At 70.3% G+C, this 21,274-nt stretch overlaps 3 protein-coding genes across 3 annotated transcripts in view; 1 reads left to right on the top strand and 2 right to left on the bottom strand.

The window, feature by feature from the left end:
• Positions 1-591: 591 nt before the first annotated feature.
• Positions 592-3,113, top strand: PDZD4 (PDZ domain containing 4; the record flags this gene model as incomplete). The annotated part of the gene is given in 7 exon segments (XM_080364545.1): positions 592-606; positions 763-855; positions 1,862-2,226; positions 2,228-2,369; positions 2,371-2,538; positions 2,540-3,079; positions 3,081-3,113. Coding segments are annotated over 7 exon segments (1,356 nt in total).
• Positions 3,114-3,651: 538 nt separating this feature from the next.
• Positions 3,652-6,388, bottom strand: LOC308052467 (large ribosomal subunit protein uL16-like). The gene is given in 9 exon segments (XM_080364544.1): positions 3,652-3,922; positions 3,925-4,023; positions 4,026-4,044; positions 4,128-4,290; positions 5,500-5,638; positions 5,751-5,858; positions 5,953-6,011; positions 6,162-6,204; positions 6,370-6,388. Coding segments are annotated over 8 exon segments (642 nt in total). The 5' UTR covers positions 6,185-6,204; positions 6,370-6,388; the 3' UTR covers positions 3,652-3,890.
• An 865-nt stretch (positions 6,389-7,253) lies between these two features.
• Positions 7,254-21,274, bottom strand: part of LOC308052474 (filamin-A-like) — a gene marked incomplete at its 5' end in the record, with an annotated part of 37,660 nt that continues 23,639 nt past the window's right edge. The window contains 10 exon segments of the mRNA XM_080364550.1: positions 7,254-7,920; positions 8,762-8,980; positions 10,061-10,279; positions 12,530-12,706; positions 14,067-14,199; positions 16,828-16,943; positions 18,147-18,284; positions 19,214-19,480; positions 20,292-20,414; positions 20,992-21,144. Coding sequence (XP_080220676.1) covers positions 7,733-7,920; positions 8,762-8,980; positions 10,061-10,279; positions 12,530-12,706; positions 14,067-14,199; positions 16,828-16,943; positions 18,147-18,284; positions 19,214-19,480; positions 20,292-20,414; positions 20,992-21,144 — 1,733 coding nt within the window.

Below are 21,274 nucleotides of genomic sequence, written 5' to 3'. Positions count from 1 at the left end.
GGGGCCGGGGGGGCGGGGGGGGGTCCTGGAGGGGGCCGGGGGCGATCCTGGGGGGGTCCTGGGGAGGTCCTGGGGGGGGGTCCAGGGGAGTCCGGGGGGGCCGGGGGGGTCCTGGGGAGGTCCGGGGGGGGTGGGCTGGGGAGCCAGGGGGACTCTGGGAGGGGTCCCTGGGGAGCCGGGGGGACTCTGGGGGGGGGTCCTGGGGAGCCGGGGGGGGGTCCTGGTGGGGTCCGGAGGGGGTCCTGGGGTCCTTGGGGGGCCCGGTGGGGGGTCCTGTGGTTTTGGGGGGCCTGGGGGATGGGATGGGGCTGACTGAGGGGCTGGGGGGGGGCTGTGGACTCCTTATTGGGTCCCGAGAGGAGCTGGGGGGTCTTTGGGGGGGTCCTGGGGGGCTCGGGGGGTCTTGGGGGTCTTTGGGGGATCCTGGGGGGCTCGGAGGGATCCTGGGAGGCTCTGGGGGGTCATGGGGGGCTCGGGGGGGGTCCTGGGAGGTCTTGGGGGTCTCGGGGGGTTCCTGGGGGGCTCTGGGGTTCCTGGGGGGCTCGGGGGAATCCTCGGGGGCTCAGGGGGGTCCTGGGGGGCTCTGGGGTCATGGGGCTGGGGGAGGTCATGGGAGGCTCGGGGGGTCTTTGGGGGGGTCATGGGGGGCTCAGGGGGGTCTTGGGGGTCTCGAGGGGGTCCTGGGGGTCCCTGCAGAGGCTCTCGGGGGGGCTGGGTCTGGGTCTGGGGGGGCCCGGGGTGCTGACCCCCCCGCCCCCCCAGCGCTGGAAGGACAGCGACCGCGAGGACTTCCTGGACGACTTCGGCTCCGACGAGGAGGGGGCGCTGCGGGGGCCCTGGACCCCCCCGGGGCAGGTGGGGGGGGCAGTTTGGGGGCCTGGGGGGGCAGTTTGGGTACCTGGGGGGCAGTTTGGGTACCTGGGGGGGGCACTTTGGGTGCCTGGGGGGGCAGTTTGGGTGCCTGGGGGGCAGTTTGGGTACCTGGGGGGGGCAGTCTGGGTGCCATGGGGGGGGCAGTTCTGGTGCCATGGGGGGGTCAGTTGGGGTGCCTGGGGGGGCAGTTTGGGTACCTGGGGGGGGCAGTTCAGGTGCCTGGGGGGGCAGTTTGGGTGCATGGGGGGGGCAGTTTGGGTACCTGGGGGGGGGGGGCAGTTTGGGTGCCTGGGGGGGGCAGTTCGGGTGCCTGGGGGGGGCAGTTTGGGTGCCTGGGGGGGGCAGTTCGGGTGCCTGGGGGGGCAGTTTGGGTGCATGGGGGGGCAGTTTGGGTACCTGGGGGGGGGGGCAGTTTGGGTGCCTGGGGGGGGCAGTTTGGGTGCCTCGGGGGGGTCGTTTGAGTGCCATGGGGGGGCGGTTTGGGTGCCTGGGGGGGCAGTTCGGGTGCCTGGGGGGGCACTTTGGGTGCCATGGGGGGGGTAGTTCGGGTGCCTGGGGGGGGGCTGTTTGGGTGCCTGGGGGGGCAGTTCAGGTGCCATGGGGGGGCCAGTTTGGGTACCTGGGGGGGCAGTTCGGGTTCCTGGGGGGGCAGTTTGGGTGCCTGGGGGGGCAGTTTGGGGGCCTGGGGGGGCAGTTTGGGTGCCATGGGGGGCAGTTCGGGTGCCTGGGGGGGGGCAGTTCGCGTGCCTGGGGGGGGCAGTTCGGGTGCCATGGGGGGGCAGTTCGGGTGCCTGGGGGGGCAGTTTGGGTGCCTGGGGGGGGGCAGTTTGGGTGCCTGGGGGGGGGGGCAGTTCGGATGCCGGGGGGGGGCAGTTCGGGTGCCTGGGGGGGCAGTTCGGGGTGCCTGGGGGGCAGTTCGGGGTGTCTGGGGGGGCAGTTTGGGTGCCTGGGGGGGGCACCCCTGACACCCCTCCCCCGCCCTCCCCAGCCCCCCAGCCCGGCCACGCCCGGCGCGCGGGGGGCGGAGCCGGACAGCGGGGTGGGGCGCACGGACGAGAGCACGCGCAACGAGGAGAGCTCGGAGCACGACCTGCTGGGGGACGAGGCGCCGGACGGGCCCCCCCCGCGCGCGCCCCCGCGCCGCGCGCCCCGCGCGGCCCCGCTCAGCCCCCGCGGCCGCGCCGGAACCGGAACCGGAGCCGGAGCCGGAGCCGGATTGAGCCCCGCGGGGAGACCCGGCTCCGGATCCAGCTCCGGCTCGGGCTCCGTGGGAAGAGCCGGAGCCTCCGGGTTCCGGCCGCACTCGGGGGCGGAGTCGAGCGCAAGACCCGGCGCGGGCTCCGCGGCCCCCGCCCGGAGCGGGAGCGGCGTCCAGCGCCAGAGCCGCGTCCGCGCTCAGCCCAGCGCCCAGCGCCGCGGCGGGACCGGGACCGGGGGCGGGGGCGGGGCCGGGAGTGGGAGCGGGGCTGGGAGCGGGAGGCGGGGCCGGAGGCGCTCCCGGGCGGGCTGAGCCAGGCCGAGCTGCGGCGCTACCGGCAGCTGCGCGGGCGGCTGGGGGCGGCGGCCGCGGGCCGCGCGGAGCTGGCGCTGCTGGAGGAGGAGCTGCGGCACCTGGAGTTCAAGTGCCGGCACCTGCTGCGGGCGCAGAAGATGGAGCGGCTGCGGGGAGCGCTGCCTGCGCGCCTGGCTGGAGGCGGCGGGCGCCGAGCCGCCGCTGGCCGACATCTCCGAGGCGCCCGAGCGCGACAGCACCAGCGCCTACAACACGGGCGAGAGCTGCCGCAGCTCCCCGCTGCTGCGCGGGCTGGGGGCGCCCCCCCCGGGGGCGGCGGGCGCCAAGGGCCCGCGCGGGAAGCGGCCGGGGCGCGACCGGCTGCTCAAGGCCCGCGCCATCCGCATCATGGAGGAGCGCGGCGGCTCCACCACGGACGACGACGCGCGCAGCGAGCTCAAGACCGGGCGCTACTGGAGCCGCGAGCAGCGCAAGCAGCACCTGGCGCGGGCGCGGGAGCAGCGCAGGCGCCGGGAGCTGCTGCTGCAGAACCGCGCGGAGGCGGCGGCGGGAAACGCCCCCGGGACCGCCCCCGGGAACCCTCCCGAGCCGCCCCCCGCCCGCCGGGGGCTGCGCAAGCGGAGCCGCCGCATCCTGGACAACTGGGTGACGATCCAGGAGATGCTGGCGCGCGGCGGAGACGGCGGCTCCGCCCCACAACCCGCTGCTCTCGGTCACCACCGTGTAGCGCCCCCGCGCGGCTCGGGGGACCCGCCCACCAGCGCCCCCCTTCCCCCTCCCAAGCACAAGGGGAGGGGGACACCCCCCCCCCCCCCGCCCCACCCTCATTTCGTGTCTGTGAATGTGCTTTTTTGAGGGTTTTTTGGTTGGTTTTAATTATATTTTTTAACACCCCTGCACCCCGTCTCCCCCCCCCCCCCCCCCCCCCCCCCCCCCCCCCCACCCCCCCGCGGCTGGGAGGGACCCAGGCATCCGGGCCCAGCCCTCCCCCTTCCCGCCAAAAACGCCTGGGGTGCTCCCCCTGTCCCCCCCAATGTGTTTTCCCATCCCCATCTGTCCCCACTGTCACTGTCTGTCTGTACAGACCTGGGGGGGGGTGGGGGGGGGGCTGCATCTGGGAATAAATAAAACCTCGTTTTTACTCATTTCACCCCATTTGTGCAGCCTCTTCTTTGTGGGGGGGGGAAATATGACCCAAAAAACCTCCACCCCCAACACCCCCCCCCCAAAGCTCCCAGGGCCCCCCCCACAAACCAGGAGCTGCGCAGAGGAGGGGGGAGGGCCCCCCAAACCTTTATTTCCACCAGGACGCCCCCAAAAGCAGCACCAGGGCCCCGAACCTCCGCCCCCCCACCAGGGGGCGCTTGTGGGACACCTCGCAGAGGGCATCCCCTGGCGGCGGGGGGTGGAAGGTCCCCCGGGGGGTTTTGGGGCCTCCGGGGGGGTTTTGGGGTCCTCGGGGGCTTTTGGGGTCCCTCAGGCGGTTTTGGGGTCCCGGGGGGGCTCAGGCCGCGTGCAGGGCCCGCCAGCGGTCCAGGGCCCCCGGCACGGGACGTACTTGACCCCACAGCCGTCGGGGATCAGGCGCTTCTGGGCCACCATGTCCTCGAAGGCGTCGGCATTGAACTTGGTGAACCCCACTTCTTGGAGATGTGGATCTGGGGGGGCAGGGAGGGGGGGTCAGGGGCACCCCAAACCCTGCCCGGCGACACCCCCCCACCCCGGTCCCCCCCCCAGGTACCTTCTGCCGGCCGGGGAACTTGAACTTGGCGCGGCGCAGCGCCTCCACCACGTGCTCCTTGTTCTGCGCCTTGGTGCGGATGGACATGATGACCTGGCCGATGTGCACCCGCGCCACCGTGCCCTGCGGCTTCCCGAACGCGCCGCGCATGCCCGTCTGCAGCCTGGGGGGGCGAGGGGGGGGGTGTGAGCGTGGGGATTCCCCCGGGCACCCCCAGACCCACCCTGGGGCGGGGAATGTGCCCCCGGCCCCTTGGGGCGCCCCGCGGGGGGGGGCGCGGGTCGCCCTACACAGCCGGGGGGGTTCTGTGCGCAGCCAGTGCGCGCCGCGGCCCCACGGGCGGGGGGGGCACGGCCGGCTTAATTAGCTGCGGGGGGGGGGCACCCCGAAAGCCGGGGGGGCGCCCACAGCAAGGGGCACCCCCCACCCCACCCAGTCCCCAGTGTTTGCACCCCAAAACCCCGCAGGGAAACCACATGACACCCCAAAAGTGGGGGGGGCCACCCCTCCCTCCCGCAAAGTGCACCCCACTTTTTACAGGGGGTACGTGTGGTCTCAGTGTCCCCCCCCAGGTTGGGGGACGCACCCCGGACCCCCAGGGACCCCCCTGGACCACAGTGGGGGGGTGCAGCTGTGTTCTGAGGCGCTCCCCCCATCTCAGCAGGTGCATTTTGGGGTGCTCCCCCATCTCAGGGACCCCCTGAGCCCAGTTTTGGGGCTCCCAGCACAACCCCCGGCACTGCTGGGGACACCCCGACCCCACCGATGTCTGTCACCACAGGCCCCTCCCGCCCCTTCTGTGACCCCCTCCCAGTTCTGGGAGCCCACCCCCAAGTGCTGGGGACCCCCGTGGTTCTGGGGACCCCCCCGGTTCTGGGAGCCCTGCCCCAAATGTTGGGGTCCTCCCTGGTTCTGGGGACCCCCCCTAGTTCTGGGAGCCCTCCCACAAGTGTCAGGGGACCCCCCAGTTTTGGAAGCCCTCCCCGAAATGTTGGAGACCCCCTTAGTTTTGGGAGCCCTCCCCGAAATGTTGCGGTCCTCCCTGGTTTCGGGAGCCCTCCTCCAGGTGCTGGGGACCCCCCTGGTTCTGGGGACCCCTCTGGTTCTGGAGCCCTCCCCCAAATGTTGGGGTCCTCCCTGTTTTTGGGAGCCCTCCCCCAAGTGCTGCCCCCCCCGGTTTTGGGAGCCCTCCCCCAAATGTTGGGGTCCTCCCTGGTTTTGGGAGCCCTCCCTGGTTCTGAGAGCCCTATCCCAAGTGCTGGGGACCCCCCTGGTTCTGGGAGCCCTCCCCCAAATGTTGGGGACCCGCCTAGTTCTGGGAGCCCCCCCCCAAGTTCTGGGGACCCCCCCGGTTTTGGGAGCCCCCCCCGACCTGTCGGCGCCGGCGCACGAGAGCATCTTGTTGATGCGGATGACGTGGAAGGGGTGCAGGCGCACGCGGATGTGGAACCCGTCCTTCCCGCAGCTCTTCACCATGTACTTGTTGGCGCAGATCCGCGCGGCCTCCAGCGCTGCGGGACGGCGCGGGGGGGTCACGGCGGCGGGGGCGACCCCCCCGGACCCCGCCCCGCCCCCCCCGCACCCCGCCCCGCCCCCCCGCACCCCGCACCCCCCCGCACGCACCCTCGGAGCTGAGCTGCTCGTACTCGTCCGACACCATGTGCCCGCAGAGCGGGAACTCGTCCACCTTCGCCTTCTTGCGGCCCAGGTCGAAGATGCGGATTTTGGGGTCTGCGGGGGAAAAGGGGGGGGGGGTTCAGAATGGGGGTGCGGGGGAGCGGGCGGCTGCACCCCAGGAACGGGGGGGAGGGGGGCGCGGACTCACCAGGGACCCCCCTGCAGAAGCGGGACTTGGGGTACGGCTTGTTCTTGCAGTATCTGTAACTGAGGGGGGGGCGGTGAGGATGGGGGGGGGGGGGAAGGGGCCCCAAACCCGCAACGCTCTTCCCGCCCGCCCCCCTTGACGTTGAGAGGCGTGGAATGACGTCATACCCACCCACCACCCCCCCCCCGCGGTGACGTCACGGGACTCACCATCGCGCCGGGCGGCGGCCCATGGCGGCTCCGGGCCCGGGACCTGCGGGAGAGAGCGGCGGGGGTTGTGGGGGCGGCGGGGGCGGCGCGGCGGCCTCTCCGGGCCCCGGCGGCCTCCCCGGGATCCGGCGGCCTCTCCCGGGATCCAGCGGCCTCTCCCGGGATCCAGCGGCCTGTCCCGGCCCCGCCGCCCCGGCGCGGCCCTCACCTCGCCCAACGCGAGAAAGAGAGCGGCGGCGCCTGCGCGCTGCTTATATACCGCGCCCGCCCCTGGCTTCCGGCCACGCCCCCCGGCTTCCGGCGGCGCTCTGGCCGCCCGCCGGAGGACCCGCCCGCCGGCGGGGACGTTGCGCGGCGCGACCGGTCGCCGCCGCGGAAGCGGCGCCGCCCCGAGAGGACGCGGCGAGGCGAGGGGGGGGTGGGGCGGGAGCGGCGGAGCGCGGGGGGAGGGGGGGCGGGAGCGGCGGAGCGCGGCGGCGCCTCTGCTGGGCGATAGAGGCGGCGGGCACCGCTCTAGCAGCTCACCCAGCGGAGAGAGGAGCGGCAGCCAATCAGAGAGCGCGGCGGCGGGGTGGGGAGGGACAGAGCGGCGGCGACGTGCCCGCGAGGCGCACGGGGACCGTTCCGCGCGCTGATTGGACGGCGCGCGAGACGCTCTATTTGCATAGCCCCGCCCCTCCGCGCCGATTGAACACGCGGCGGCCTCATTTGCATCTCATTTGAATAACCCCGCCCAGATCGTTGCGACGCGGAGGGGGGTACACGACACCCTATAGCGCTGCGCGGGGCTCCGCCCCCTCCACACGGGTCACCCCAACGCGCAGGGGCCGCCCCGTGCGTCATCCGCCCCGTTCTATAGGGGGCGCTTAACGTATAGAGACCCCCGGTGTGAGCTGCCGCAGCGTGCGATGTATAGAGCGGCCCCTGCTTGTCCCCCCAGCCCCCTCCCCAAAGGGAAGACCCCCCCCCTCCCTCCCCGTTCCCCTCCAATCCATGGGGTTCCTCCCAATCTATAGACCCCCCAATCCATAGGCTGTGTATATATATGTATGTATGTACCCTATACATCCCCAAGCAGACGAAGCCCAGTGAAGCAGAACGAGTTTTATTGGGGTTCGGGGGGGGGGGGCGGCCGGGACCCCCCCGGGTCATGTTAAAAAATTAACATAAAATAAAAAGGACAAAAGAAAAGAAAAAGGGGGAGGGGGGGGTTCTGAACCGGTGGCAGAAACGGGGGGGGGGGCCCGTTCCCCGGGTGGGAACGGGGGGAGGGGCGGCGTGACGGGGCAGGGGGCGGGGAGTGGCGGAGGGGGTGGCGGTGGTGGGGTGGGAAGGGGGGGTCCCCGAGCTGGGGTGTCCCCATGGCTGGGGGGTCCCAATCTGGGGTGTCCCCATGGCTGGGGGGTCCCGATGTGGGGGTGTCCCCATGGCCAAGGGGTCCCGATCTGGGGGTGTCCCCGTGTCCGGGGGTCCCCGATGTGGGGGTGTCTCCATGTCTGGGGGTCCTGATCTGGGGGTGTCCCCGTGTCCGGGGGTCCCCGATGTGGGGGGGTCCCCGTGTCCGGGGGGGGTCAGGGCACGGTGAGGCGGAAGGGGCTGTTGGGCACGTGCTGGTCGCCCCACTTGACCACCAGCAGGTAGTCGCCGCGCTCGCGCAGCAGGTAGCCCACGCTGTACAGCTGGTTGCCCAGGTGCTTCACCACGATCTCCTCGCAGGGCGAGCGGGGGCCCTGCACCCCCACCAGCAGCATGTTGTTCCCTGGGGGGGGGCGGGGGGGTGAGCGCACCAAAAATGGGACACTCCCCCCCCACAAAGTAATTGGAACCGCCCCCTAAAGACACCCCAAAAATCGCCCCCCCCACCACCACCAAAATGAGCCCCCGGCAAAGCGCTGAGCCACGGGCTGGGGGGGCAGCAACCCCGGGAAGGGGGGACACCCCAAAACCTGGGGGGGCTTCCTGAAGCCCAGGGGGCTCCCCAAACCCGGGAGGGTTCACCCCAAAGCCCAGGGGGATCACCCCAAACCTTAGGGTCACCCCAAACCCAGGTGGGGGGGACCCCAAAACCCGGTGGGGATCACCCCAAACCCGGGGGCTCCCCAAACCCAGGGGGGGGTCACCCCAAACCTGGAGATCACCCCAAACCCTGGTGGGGGTTTCCCCAAAGCTGGGGGGGGGTCACCCCACACCCATCACCCCAAACCTGGGGGTCACCCCAAAGCCCAAGGGGGTTCCCCAAACCCGGAGGTCCCCCCAAATCCTGGTGGGGGGTTCCCCAAACCTGGTGTCCCCTAAACCTGGTGTCCCCCCGCCCAGTGTCCCCCCAACTCGGTGCCCGCCAACCCCGGTCTCCCCAAACCCCAGTGCCCCCCAACCTGGTGTCCCCCAAACCTTGGTGTCCCCCCAGACCCTGGTGGGGGGTTCCCTCAACCCGGCGCCCTCCAACCCGGTGCCCCCCAACCCCGGTGTGTCCCCCAACCTGGTGGGGGGTCCCCTCAAACTCCAGTGGGGGGGTCCCCCAACCCGGTGCCCCCCCAACCCGGTGGGGGGTTCCCCAAACCCGGGGGTCCCCCCAAACCCGGTGGGGCCCCCCCGCGCACCGGCCTTGCTGCAGTCCACGCTGAACGAGTTCTTCTGTCCCACGAAGGCCTTGCTGAGCCCCAGCCCCTTGGCCACCACTTTGCTGGCGTCCGAGAACACGGGGGGCACCGGCGCGGCCCCCCCCGGCGCGGCCGCCCCCCCGGGCGCCGCGGGCCCCCCCGCGTCCACCAGCATGGACGAGCTCTCGCGCAGGCTGTGGCTGCTCACCAGCCGGGGCCCTGGGGGCGCCAAGTCAGCACCGGGACCCCGGGACCCCCAACACCCCCCACCCCAACACCGCCACACCCCCTGTACACCAACACCCCCCCACACCAACACCCCCCCGGGGGCGCCGCGTCAGCACCGGGACCCCAGGACCCCCAACACCCCCCACCCCAACACCCCCTGTACACCAACACCCCCCCCATGGGGGCGCCGCGTCAGCACCGGGACCCCCAACGCCCCGCACCCCAACACCCCAACACCCCCTGTACACCAACACCCGCTTGTACACCAACACCCCCTCACCCCAACACCCTCCCACCCCAACACCCCCTGTACACCAACACCCCCCCACCCCAACACCCCCCTGTGCACCAACACCTCGCGCACCCCAACACCCCCATACCCCAACACCCTTGCACCCCGACACCCCCACACCCCAACACCCCCATACCCCAACACCCTTGCACCCCAACACCCCCCCACACCAACACCCCCCATACACCAACACCCCCCCACCACAAATCCCCCCTGCCCCCCAAACCCCCCCCAGCACCTCAAACCCCCCAATCTGCCCCCCAAACCTTCCTGACCCCCAAACCCCCCCAGCGCCTCAAATCCCCCCCAATCTGCTTCCTCCAACCCCTCTGACCCCCAAATGACCCCCAAGCCGCCCCCCCAAACCCCTCTGACTCCCAAATCCGCTCCCCCAAGCTCTTCTGACCCCCCAACCCCTCCAGCACCTCAACCCCCCCCAATCTGCCCCCCCAAACCCCTCTGACCCCCCAACCCCCCCAGCACCTCAACCCCCCCCAATCTGCCCCCCCAAACCCCTCTGACTCCCAAATCCGCTCCCCCAAGCTCTTCTGACCCCCCAACCCCTCCAGCACCTCAACCCCTCCCAATCTGCCCCCCCAAACCCCTCTGACCCCCCAACCCCCCCAGCACCTCAACCCCCCCCAATCTGCCCCCCTAAACCCTCCTGACTCCCCAAACCCTCCTGACCCCCCAAACCCCCCAATCTGCCCCCCAAACCCCTCTGACCCCCAAACCCCCCAGCACCTCACCCCCCCAACCTGCCCCCCCCCCGCACCCACCGGTGATCTTGGCCTTGAAGGGGCTGCCCACGATGTGGTGGGGGCCCCCGAACTTGATGGCGATGAGGTAGCTGCCGGGGGCCATGGGCGTGTAGGTGACGCGGAAGCCCTCGGGGCACTCGCGGCACTCCATCTTCACCTTGGACGGGCCCTCGATGGTGACGGCCAGCGCGCCGGGGCCCGCCTTGGCCGTGTTCACCACGAACTCCGCCGGGGACCCTGGGGACATGGGGGGCACAATGGAGACCCCAACCCATAGACCCCAACCCATAGAGCCCAGCGCCTTGGCCGTGTTCACCACGAACTCCGCCGGGGACCCTGGGGACATGGCGGGCACAATGGAGACCCCAACCCATAGAGCCCAACCCATAGAGCCCAGCGCCTTGGCCGTGTTCACCACGAACTCCGCCGGGGACCCTGGGGACATGGGGGGCACAATGGAGACCCCAACCCATAGACCCCAACCCATAGACGAGCCCAGCGCCTTGGCCGTGTTCACCACGAACTCCGCCGGGGACCCTGGGGACATGGGGGGCACAATGGAGACCCCAACCCATAGACCCCAACCCATAGACCCCAGCGCCTTGGCCGTGTTCACCACGAACTCCGCCGGGGACCCTGGGGACATGGGGGGCACAATGGAGACCCCAACCCATAGACCCCAACCCATAGAGCCCAGCGCCTTGGCCGTGTTCACCACGAACTCCGCTGGGGACCCTGGGGACATGGGGGGCACAATGGAGACCCCAACCCATAGACCCCAACCCATAGACCCCAACCCATAGAGCCCAGCGCCTTGGTCGTGTTCACCACGAACTCCGCCCGGGGACCCTGGGGGGGACACGGGACCCCCAGCGTCACCCCAACACCCCACAGACAGATCCCAACCCATAGAGACCCCAACCCATAGACCCCAACCCATAGAGCCCAGCGCCTTGGCCGTGTTCACCACGAACTCCGCCGGGGACCCTGGGGACATGGGGGGCACAATGGAGACCCCAACCCATAGACCCCAACCCATAGAGCCCAGCGCCTTGGCCGTGTTCACCACGAACTCCGCCGGGGACCCTGGGGACATGGGGGTCACCATGGAGACCCCAACCCATAGACCCCAACCCATAGAGCCCAGCGCCTTGGCCGTGTTCACCACGAACTCCGCCGGGGACCCTGGGGACATGGGGGGCACAATGGAGACCCCAACCCATAGAGCCCAACCCATAGAGCCCAGCGCCTTGGCCGTGTTCACCACGAACTCCGCCGGGGACCCTGGGGACATGGGGGGCACAATGGAGACCCCAACCCATAGACCCCAACCCATAGAGCCCAGCGCCTTGGCCGTGTTCACCACGAACTCCGCCGGGGACCCTGGGGACATGGGGGGCACAATGGAGACCCCAACCCATAGACCCCAACCCATAGAGCCCAGCGCCTTGGCCGTGTTCACCACGAACTCCGCCGGGGACCCTGGGGACATGGGGGGCACAATGGAGACCCCAACCCATAGACCCCAACCCATAGAGCCCAGCGCCTTGGCCGTGTTCACCACGAACTCCGCCGGGGACCCTGGGGACATGGACACCATGGAGACCCCAACCCACAGAGACCCCAACCCCTGGGTCACCCCAACAGCCCATGGTGGGGACGAGACCCCAAGTCCCTGTGGAAACCCCCCAAGCCCCCATCCCCATCCCCGTGGTGCCCCCCTGTCCTGTACCCCCGTGCCCCCCCATCCCATACCTGTGGTGCCCCCCTCCATACCCCAGTGCCCCCCCACCATACCCACAGCGCCCCCCATACCCGTGGTGCCCCCCCCGTCCTGTACCTGTGGTGCCTCCCCCATACCTGTGGTGCCCCCCCATCCTGTCCCCTGGTGCCTCCTCCTCCCCGTACCTGTGGTGCCCCCCCCCATACCCTGGTGCCCCTCGTACCTGTGGTGCCCCCCCATACCCCAGTGCCCCCCCCATACCCACAGTCCCCCCCCCATCCCGTACCTGTGGTGCTGCCCTCCATATCCTGGTGCCCCCCCCATCCCAGGGTGCCCCCCCCGTCCCCTGGTGCCCCCACGTCCCCTGGTGCTCCCCCCGTACCTGTGGTGCTGCCCCCATACCTGCAGTGCCCCCCCCCCCGTCCTGTACCTGTGGTGCCCCCCCTATCCCGCGGTGCCCCCTGTACCCCAATGCCCCCCAATACCCCGGTGCCCCCCCCGTACCCCTGTACCCCCCCGTACCCCATTGCCCCCCGTACCCCCGTACCCCCCTGTACCCCGGTACCCCCCTGTACCCCCGTACCCCCATGCCGTACCTGTGGTGCTGCCCTCCAGGCCGGGCCCGTATGCCGACACCAGCCCCGGGTCGCCGGCCTGGCCCGGCTCGCCCCCTGTACCCCCATACCCCCCGTACCCCGGTACCCCCCGTACCCCCCCGTACCCCATTGCCCCCCATACCCCCGTACCCCCATGCCATGCCGTACCTGTGGTGCCGCCCTCCAGGCCGGGCCCGTAGGCCGACACCAGCCCCGGGTCGCCGGCCTGGCCCGGCTCGCCCACGCGCACCTTGAAGGGGCTGCCCGGGATGTGCGACCCCTCGAACTTGACGTCGATGGCGTAGACGCCGTTCTCGCGCGGGATGAACCGCACGGCACGCTTGTCTGGGGGGGCGGGGGGTCAGCGACCCGCGGGGACCCCCAAACCCCCTCACAGAGACCCCCGGGACCCCCAAAACCCCCTCACAGAGACCCCCGGGACCCCCAAAACCCCCAGACACACACAGAGACCCCCAGGACCCCCGAAACCCCCACACAGAGACCCCCGGGACCCCCAAAACCCCCAGACACACACAGAGACCCCCGGGACCCCCGAAACCCCCACACAGAGACCCCCGGGACCCCCAAAACCCCCAGACAGAGACCCCTGGGATCCCTGAAACCCCCACACAGAGACCCCTGGGACCCCCAAAACCCCCAGACAGAGACCCCCAGGACCCCTGAAACCCCCACACAGAGACCCCCGGGACCCCCAAAACCCCCAGACACACACAGAGACCACAGAGACCCCCCAGACACACACAGAGACTCCTGGGACCCCCAAAACCCCCAGACACACACAGACCCCCCCAAAGCCCCCCAGACACACACAGATGCCCCCCAAAGCCCTCTGGACACACACAGAGACCCCCAAAGACCCCTGAGACCCCCGGACACACACAGAGACCCCAAAGCCCCCTGGGACCCCCCAAAGCCCTCTGGACACACACAGACCCCCAAAGCCCCCCAGACACATACAGATGCCCCCCAAAGCCCTCTGGACACACACAGAGACCCCAAAGCCCCCTGGGACCCCCCAAAGCCCCCTGGACACACACAGACCCCCAAAGCCCCCCAGACACATACAGATGCCCCCCAAAGCCCTCTGGACACACACAGAGACCCCAAAGCCCCCTGGACACACAGAGACCCCCCAAAGCCCCCTGGGACCCCACAAAGCACCCTGGACACACACAGACCCCCCAAAGCCCCCCGAGACCCCTGGACACACACAGAGACCACAGAGACCCCCAAAACCCCCAGACACACACAGAGACCACAGAGACCCCCCGGACACACACAGAGACCCCAAAGCCCCCTGGGACCCCCCAAAGCCCCCCAGACACATACAGAGACCCCAAAGCCCCCCAGGACCCCCAGACACACACAGAGACCCCCGGTGCTGTGGCACTGCTCCAGCGCCCCCGAGGGGCTGTGCACCGTGTGGGGGGGCGGGTTTGGGGGGCAGGTTTCGGGGTGCAGGTTGCAGGTTTGGGGGCAGGTTTCGGGGTGCAGTTTGGGGGTGCAGGGTGCAGTTTGGGGGTGCTGACCTGGGGTGACCTCGGTGATGTGGCACTCCTCCAGCGCCCCCGAGGGGCTGTGCACCGTGTGGGGGTGGGTTTGGGGGCAGGTTTTGGGGTGCAGTTTGGGGGGCAGGTTTTGGGGTGCAGTTTGGGGGTGCAGGGGTCAGTTTTGGGGGGCTGACCTGGGGTGACCTCGGTGATGTGGCACTCCTCCAGCGCCCCCGAGGGGCTGTGCACCTTGGCGTCCAGCGCCCCCCGCGCCCCGTTCAGGCTCACGGCGAATGAGGCCGGTTGGTGAACCTTGAGCCCCGACTCCTGGGGGGGACACGTCAGGGACCCCCGAAACGGGGACCCCGAAACGGGGACCCCCAAACGGGGACACCCCGAAACAGGGACCCCAAACAGGGACACCCCGAAAGGGGGACCCCCAAAACGGGGACATCCCGCAAGGGGGACACTCCGAAATGGGGACCCCCGAAACGGGGACCCCCAAACGGGGACACCCCAAACGGGGACACCCCAAAAGGGGACACCCTGAAACAGGGACACCTGAAACGGGGACCCCAAAAACCGGGACACCCCAAAAGGGGGACCCCCAAAACGGGGACATCCCGAAACAGGGACCCCCCGAAATGGGGACCCCCGAAATGGGGACACCCCAAAACAGGGACTCCCCAAATTGGGGGAACACCCTGAAACGGGACACCCCGAAACGGGGGGAACCCCCAAACAGGGGGGGAACACCCCAACTCAGGGAGAACATCCCAAAGCTGGGGAGACACCCCCAAACCCAGGAAACACATTCCCAAATGGGGGGGACACCCCAAACCTGGGGAGAACCCCCCAAATCCTCTCCCCCCAAAACCCCAGTGGGGGTGACACCCCCAAACCCCCCCAGACAACCCGGGGGGACAAACACCCCAAATAACCCGGGGGGTTTATCCCCCCAAGACCCCAAATAACGTGGGGGGGGCCCTGCGCCCCAAACTCGCCCCAGGGAGGGGGGGCTGCACCCCGAGATCCCGCATGGGGGGGGGATCAGAGCCCGGGGTGACGCGAACCCCAAAATAATGAGGGGGGGAACGTGTCACCCCAGCAACCCGGGGTGGGGGTGTTGGGGGGGGGTGAGGGTGTTGGGGGGTTTGGGGGTGTCAGAGGGAGTTGGGGGGGGTTTAGGGGTGTTGGGGGGTTTGGGGGTGTCAGGGTCCCCCCCCCCGCCCCACTTACCTGGGGGGGCCGGGGGGTTTAGCGGGAGAGAACGGGGGTCCCGGGGGGTGGGGCCGATCTCTCCCGTTAAGCCCCCCCGGGCCCCGTGTGCCCCCCCAGATTTGGGGGGGCGGGGCTGTTAATAGCCTTTACCAGAGCCGGGGGGCGCCCGAGCGGGCGGCCGGGCCAGCGCAGGGACCCCAAAGCTGCTGCTGCACCCCAAAACTGCTGCTGCACCCCAAACTGCTGCTGCACCCCCACTGCTGCACCCCCACTGCTGCACCCCAAAACTGCTGCTGCACCCCCACTGCTGCTGCACCCCCACTGCTGCACCCCAAAACTGCTGCTGCACCCCAAAACTGCTGCTGCACCCCCACTGCTGCTGCACCCCCACTGCTGCACCCCAAAACTGCTGCTGCACCTCCACTGCTGCACCCCAAAACTGCTGCTGCACCCCCACTGCTGCACCTCCACTGCTGCACCCCAAACTGCTGCTGCACCCCAACTGCTGCACCCCAAAACTACTCTGAGTTCCCCCTAGAGCTACACTGTCCCTACACAACTCCCCCAAACCCCTCTAGTACCCCCCAAACCCCCCTTAGGGCTGTGCTGTCCCTATCCAGCCCCCCCAAAATCCCTATAGTGCCCCCTAAACCCCTTTAGGGCTGTGCTGTCCCTATCCAGCCCCCCAAATCCCTACAGTGCCCCCCTAAACCCCCTTAGGGCTGTGCTGTCCCTATCCAGCCCCTCTAGTGCCCCCCAAACTCTCTAGTGTCCCATAACCCCTGCACTGTCCTTGTGCCCCCCATAACCCCTGCACTGTCCTTGTGCCCCCCATAACCCCTGCACTGTCCTTATGCCCCGCATAACCCCTGTGCTGTCCCTGTGCCCCCCCATAGCCCCTGCACTGTCCCTATGCCCCCCCATACTCAGCCCTGCACTGTCCCTGTGGCCCCCATACTCAGCCCTGCACTGTCCCTATGCAGCCCCCCATAACCCCTGTGCAGCCCCCCATAGCCCCTGCACTGTCCCTATGCCCCGCATAACCCCTGTGCTGTCCCTGTGCCCCCCCATAACCCCTGCACTGTCCTTATGCCCCGCATAACCCCTGTGCTGTCCCTGTGCCCCCCCATACTCAGCCCTGCACTGTCCCTGTGGCCCCCATACCCAGCCCTGCACTGTCCCTATGCAGCCCCCCATAACCCCTGTGCAGCCCCCCATAGCCCCTGCACTGTCTCTATGCCCCCCTATAACCAGCCCTGCGCTGTCCCCATGCAGCCTCCCATAACCCCTGCACTGTCCCTGTGCAGCCCCCCATACCCAGCCCTGTACTGTCCCTGTGCCCCCCAGCACCCCCCGCCCCCGGCGCCCACTGTGCTGTCCCTATGCAGCCCCCCATACCCAGCCCTGCACTGTCCCTGTGCCCCCCATACCCAGCCCCCGCCCCGTTGCTGCTGCACTGTCCCTATGCACCCCCCATAGCCCTGTGCTGTCCCTGTGCCCCCCATAGCCCTGTGCCCCCCGCCCCGCTGCCGCTGCGCTGTCCCTATGCAGCCCCCATAGCCCCTGTGCTGTCCCTGTGCCCCCCATAGCCCTGTGCTGTCCCTGTGCCCCCCATAGCCCTGTGCCCCCCATAGCCCTGTGCTGTCCCTGTGCCCCCCATAGCCCTGTGCTGTCCCTGTGCCCCCCATAGCCCATTGCCGCTGCGCTGCCCCGGCCGCGGCCCCCCCGGCTCACCTGAAGGCTAGAAACAGTGAGGCGCTGCGCGTCCAGGCAGCGCGCGGCCGCCGGCACCACGAACGGGCTCTCGGGGATGTGCTCCTCGTTGAACTTCACCGACACCTCGTAGTCGCCTGGGGGCACCGGGGGCACCGCGTCAGGGGCACCGGGGGCACCGGGGGGGTCACGGGGGTCAGGGGCACCGGGGGGGTCACGGGGGTCAGGGGCACCAGGGGCACCGCACCAGGGGCACCATGTCAGGGGCACCGGGGGGGTCACAGGGGTCAGGGGCATCGGGGGGGTCAAAGGGGTCAGGGGCATTGGGGGCACCGCGTCAGGGGCACCGGGGTCACCGGGGCCACCGGGGGGGTCACAGGGGTCAGGGGCACCGGGGGGGTCACAGGGGTCAGGGGCACCAGGGGGGTCAAAGGGGTCAGGGGCATCGGGGGGGGTCACAGGGGTCAGGGGCACCGGGGGCACAGGGGGCACAGGGGTCAGGGGCACTGCAGTCAGGGGCACCCGGGGGGTCACAGGGGTCAGTGTCACCGGGGGGGTCACAGGGGTCAGGGGCACTGGGTGGGGTCAGTGTCACCAGGGAGGTCACTAGAGGTCAGTGTCACTGGGTGGGGTCACTGTCACTGGGTGGGGTCACCAGGGGTCAGTGTCACTGGGTGGGGTCAGTGTCACTGGGTGGGGTCACCAGGGGTCAGTGTCACTGGGTGGAGGTATCAGTGCCCCCAGGGTGTAGGTCAGTGTCACTGGGTGGGGGGGGTCAGTGTCACTGGGTAAGGGGGTCAGTGTCCCCAGGGTGGGGTCGGTGTCCCTGGGTGGGGACAGTGTCACTGAGTGGGGTCAGTGTCACCAGGGTGGGGTCACCAGAGGTCAGTGTCACTGGGTGGGGTCAGTGTCACCAGGGGTCAGTGTCACTGGGTGGGGTCACAGGGGTCAGTGTCACTGGGGGGGTGACCGGGGGTCAGTGTCACTGTGGGGGTCACCAGGGGTCAGTGTCACTGGGTGGGGTCACAGGGGTCAGTGTCACTGGGTGGGGTCAGGGTCACCAGGGGTCAGGGTCACTGGGTGGGGTTGGTGTCACTGGGTGGGGTCACCAGAGGTCAGCGTCACTGGGTGGGGTCACCAGGGGTCAGTGTCACTGGGGGGGGTCACCAGGGGTCAGTGTCACCAGGGGGGTCAGTGTCACTGACTGGGGGTCAGTGTCACCAGGTGGGGGGGTCAGTGTCACTAGGTGGGGTCAGTGTCCCTGGGTGGGGCCAGGTCCCCATGGGGGGTGGGTGTCACGGTGGGGGGGTGGGTGTCACGGTGGGGGGGTCCCCGCGTACCCGGCTCCTGCACCACGTAGGAGACGCCGCAGGAGCCGTCCTTGCGGTCCTCGAAGGCGATTTCGGCCTTGCTGGGCCCCTCCACGGCCACCGAGAGGCCCCCGGCGCCCGCCTCGCGCGTCCAGATGCTGAACTCGGCTGGGGGGGGGGGCGGGGGGGTCAGGGACCCCGAGGCCGCGCCCCCTGGACCCCCAACTCCTCCCCAGGCCCCCATCTCCTCCCTGGGACCCCCATCCCCTTCCCAGGCCCCCATTCCCTCCTGGGACCCCCATCCCCTCCCCAGGCCCCCATTCCCTCCCCGAGACCCCCATCCCCTCCCCGGGACCCCCATCTCCTCCTGGGGACCACATCCCCTCCCCAGGACCCCCATCCCCTCCTGGGACCCCCATCCCCTCCCCGGGACCCCCATTCCCTCCCCGGGACCCCCATCCCCTCCCGGGACCCCCATCTCCTTGTCCCCGGTTTTGGGGTCCCCTCACCTGGCACCCCGGCCCCTGTGTCCCCTGCCCCCCCCAGCCCTGTGTCCCCAGACCGTGGTCCCCATGTCCCATTTTGGGCTCCCCATGTCCCCGGTTTCGGGGTCCCCTCACCTGGCACCCCAGCCCTGTGTCCCCAGTTCTGGGGTCGCTCCCCATGCCCCAGTCCCATGGTCCCCATGTCCCAGTTCCAGGCTCCCCATGTCCCCAGTTCTGGGCTCCCCATGTCCCCAGTTCCAGGGTCCCCCTGTCCCAGTCCCAGGGTCCCCATGTCCCCAGTCCCAGGGTCCCCATGTCCCCGGTTTGGGGGTCCCCTCACCTGGCACCCCGGCCCCTGCATCCCCTGCCCACCCCAGCCCTGTGTCCCCTGTCCCATGGTCCCTATGTCCCAGTCCCAGGGTCCCCATGTCCCCGGTTTGGGGGTCCCCTCACCTGGCACCCCGGCCCCTGCATCCCCTGCCCACCCCAGCCCTGTGTCCCCTGTCCCATGGTCCCTATGTCCCAGTCCCAGGCTCCCCATGTCCCCAGTCCCATGGTCCCCATGTCCCCAGTCCCAGGGTCCCCATGTCCCCGGTTTGGGGGTCCCCTCACCTGGCACGCCGGCCTCGGCGTGCTCCAGGCCGGGCCCCCCGGCGCGCACCTTGTGCGCCCCCCCCTCGCCCAGCGGCCCCACGGTGAACTGGAAGGGGCTGCCGGGCACGTGCTGCCCGCGGTCCTTGACGCTGACCGAGTGCGCGCCCGTCTCGGCCGGCACGAAGCGCACGCCGAACGCGCCGCCGCCGCCGTCCAGCACCTGCGCCGGCACCGCCTGCCCCGACGGGCCCGTCACCTGCGCCGTCAGCTCCGGGGAGCCCAGCTCTGCGGGGGGCCGTCAGTGGGCACCCCGCCGGGGATTGGGGACCCCAAGGGGGTGTTGGGGGCGGTCAGTGAGGACCCCGCGGGGGGATTGGGGTCCCCATGGGGGTATTGGGGGTGGTCAGTGGGCACCCCGCCGGGGATTGGGGACCCCACGGGGGGATTGGGGGCGGTCAGTGAGGACCCCGCGGGGGGATTGGGGTCCCCATGGGGGTATTGGGGTCCCCACGGGGGTATTGGGGGCGGTCAGTGGGGTCCCCGCGGGGGGATTGGGGGCCGTCAGTGGGGACGCCGCGGGGGGATTGGGGTCCCCGTGGGGGTGTTGGGGTCCCCACGGGCATCCTGGCGGTGTTTATTGGGGGACCCTCCCGGGGGATGGGGGTATTGGGGTCCCCATGGGGGTATTGGGGTCCCCATGGGGATCCTGGGGGAGGTCAGTGGGGACCCCGCGGGGGGATTGGGGTCCCCATGGGGGTATTGGGGTCCCCACGGGGGTATTGGGGGCGGTCAGTGGGGTCCCCGCGGGGGGATTGGGGTCCCCATGGGGGTGTTGGGGTCCCCAAGGGGATCCTGGGGGTGGTCAGTGGGGACCCTCCTGGGGGATGGGGTGTCCCCTTGGGCTACCCATGGGGATCCTGGGGGGCCCTTCAATTGTGGGAACCTCCTGATCGAGGGGGTGTCCCCCTGGGGGTATTGGGGTCCCCTCGTGGATCCGGGGGGGCGTTAGTTGGGGGGACCGCCTGGTGGATGGGGTGTCCCCCTGGGTTACTGGGGTGTCCCGGGGGGTCACTGGGGTCACGGGGTCCCCGCTCACCGGGCATCTTGAGGCTGAGGTCGCAGGGGGTGCCCACGGCGGCCTCGGGGGGCGCGCGGCGCCGGCGGGTGATGCTCTCCTTCACCCGCCCCTCCCCCGTCACCTTCACCGAGAACGGGCTCCCTGGGGGAGGGGCCCCGGCGTCACACAGCCCAACCCCCCACGCACCCCCACACCCCTAAAGACCCACAGGAACAGCCCCACGCACCAAACACCCACATAAACAGCCCCAGAAACACACCCCCAAACATTCCCAACCACCCACAGAAATAGCCCCAGAAACACACCCCCAAACACCCCCAATGACCCACAGAAACAGCCCCAAATACCCCATGTCCCCATCGCTCCCCATGCCCTGTTGTTCCCCATGTCCCATTGCCCCCCATGTCCCCCATTCCTCCATTGCCCCCCTCGCCCCCCATGTCCCCATTTCCCTCCATGTCCCCCATTCCCCCATTGCCCCCTGTGCCCCCCTCACCCCCTGTGCCCCATTGCCCCCCATGCCCTGTTGCCCCCCTCGCCCTCCATGCCCCCATGTCCCCCCTCGCCCCCTGCACCCCACTGCCCCCCATGTCCCCATTGCCCCCCATGCCCCATTGCCCCCCATGTCCCCATCACCCCCCATGCCCCATCGCCCCCCATGTCCCCACACCCCCCATGTCCCCCATCGCCCCCCGTTCCCCCCTCGCCCCCCGCGCACCGGGGACGTGCTGGTCGGCGAACTTGAGGGAGATGATGTAGTTGCCGGGCTCGGTGGGGCAGTAGGACACGCGGCACGTGCCGTCCTCCAGCTCCTCGGTGCCGATGTCCACCTTGCTGGGGCCCTCGATGGACAGGCTGAGCCCCCCGTACCCTGCGGGCGCCGCGTCAGCACCGCACGGGACCCCCGGGGGGGCTGGGGGAGCCCTGGGGGGGCTGGGGGCTTTGGGGACCCTCGATGGACAGGCTGAGCCCCCCGTACCCTGCGGGCGCCGCGTCAGCAC

This window comes from Nesoenas mayeri (genome assembly GCF_963082525.1).
Source record: "Nesoenas mayeri genome assembly, contig: SCAFFOLD_130, whole genome shotgun sequence".
NCBI lineage: Eukaryota > Metazoa > Chordata > Aves > Columbiformes > Columbidae > Nesoenas > Nesoenas mayeri.
Note: the sequence above shows the minus strand (reverse complement) of the source record. Positions and strands in the feature narration are given on the sequence as shown.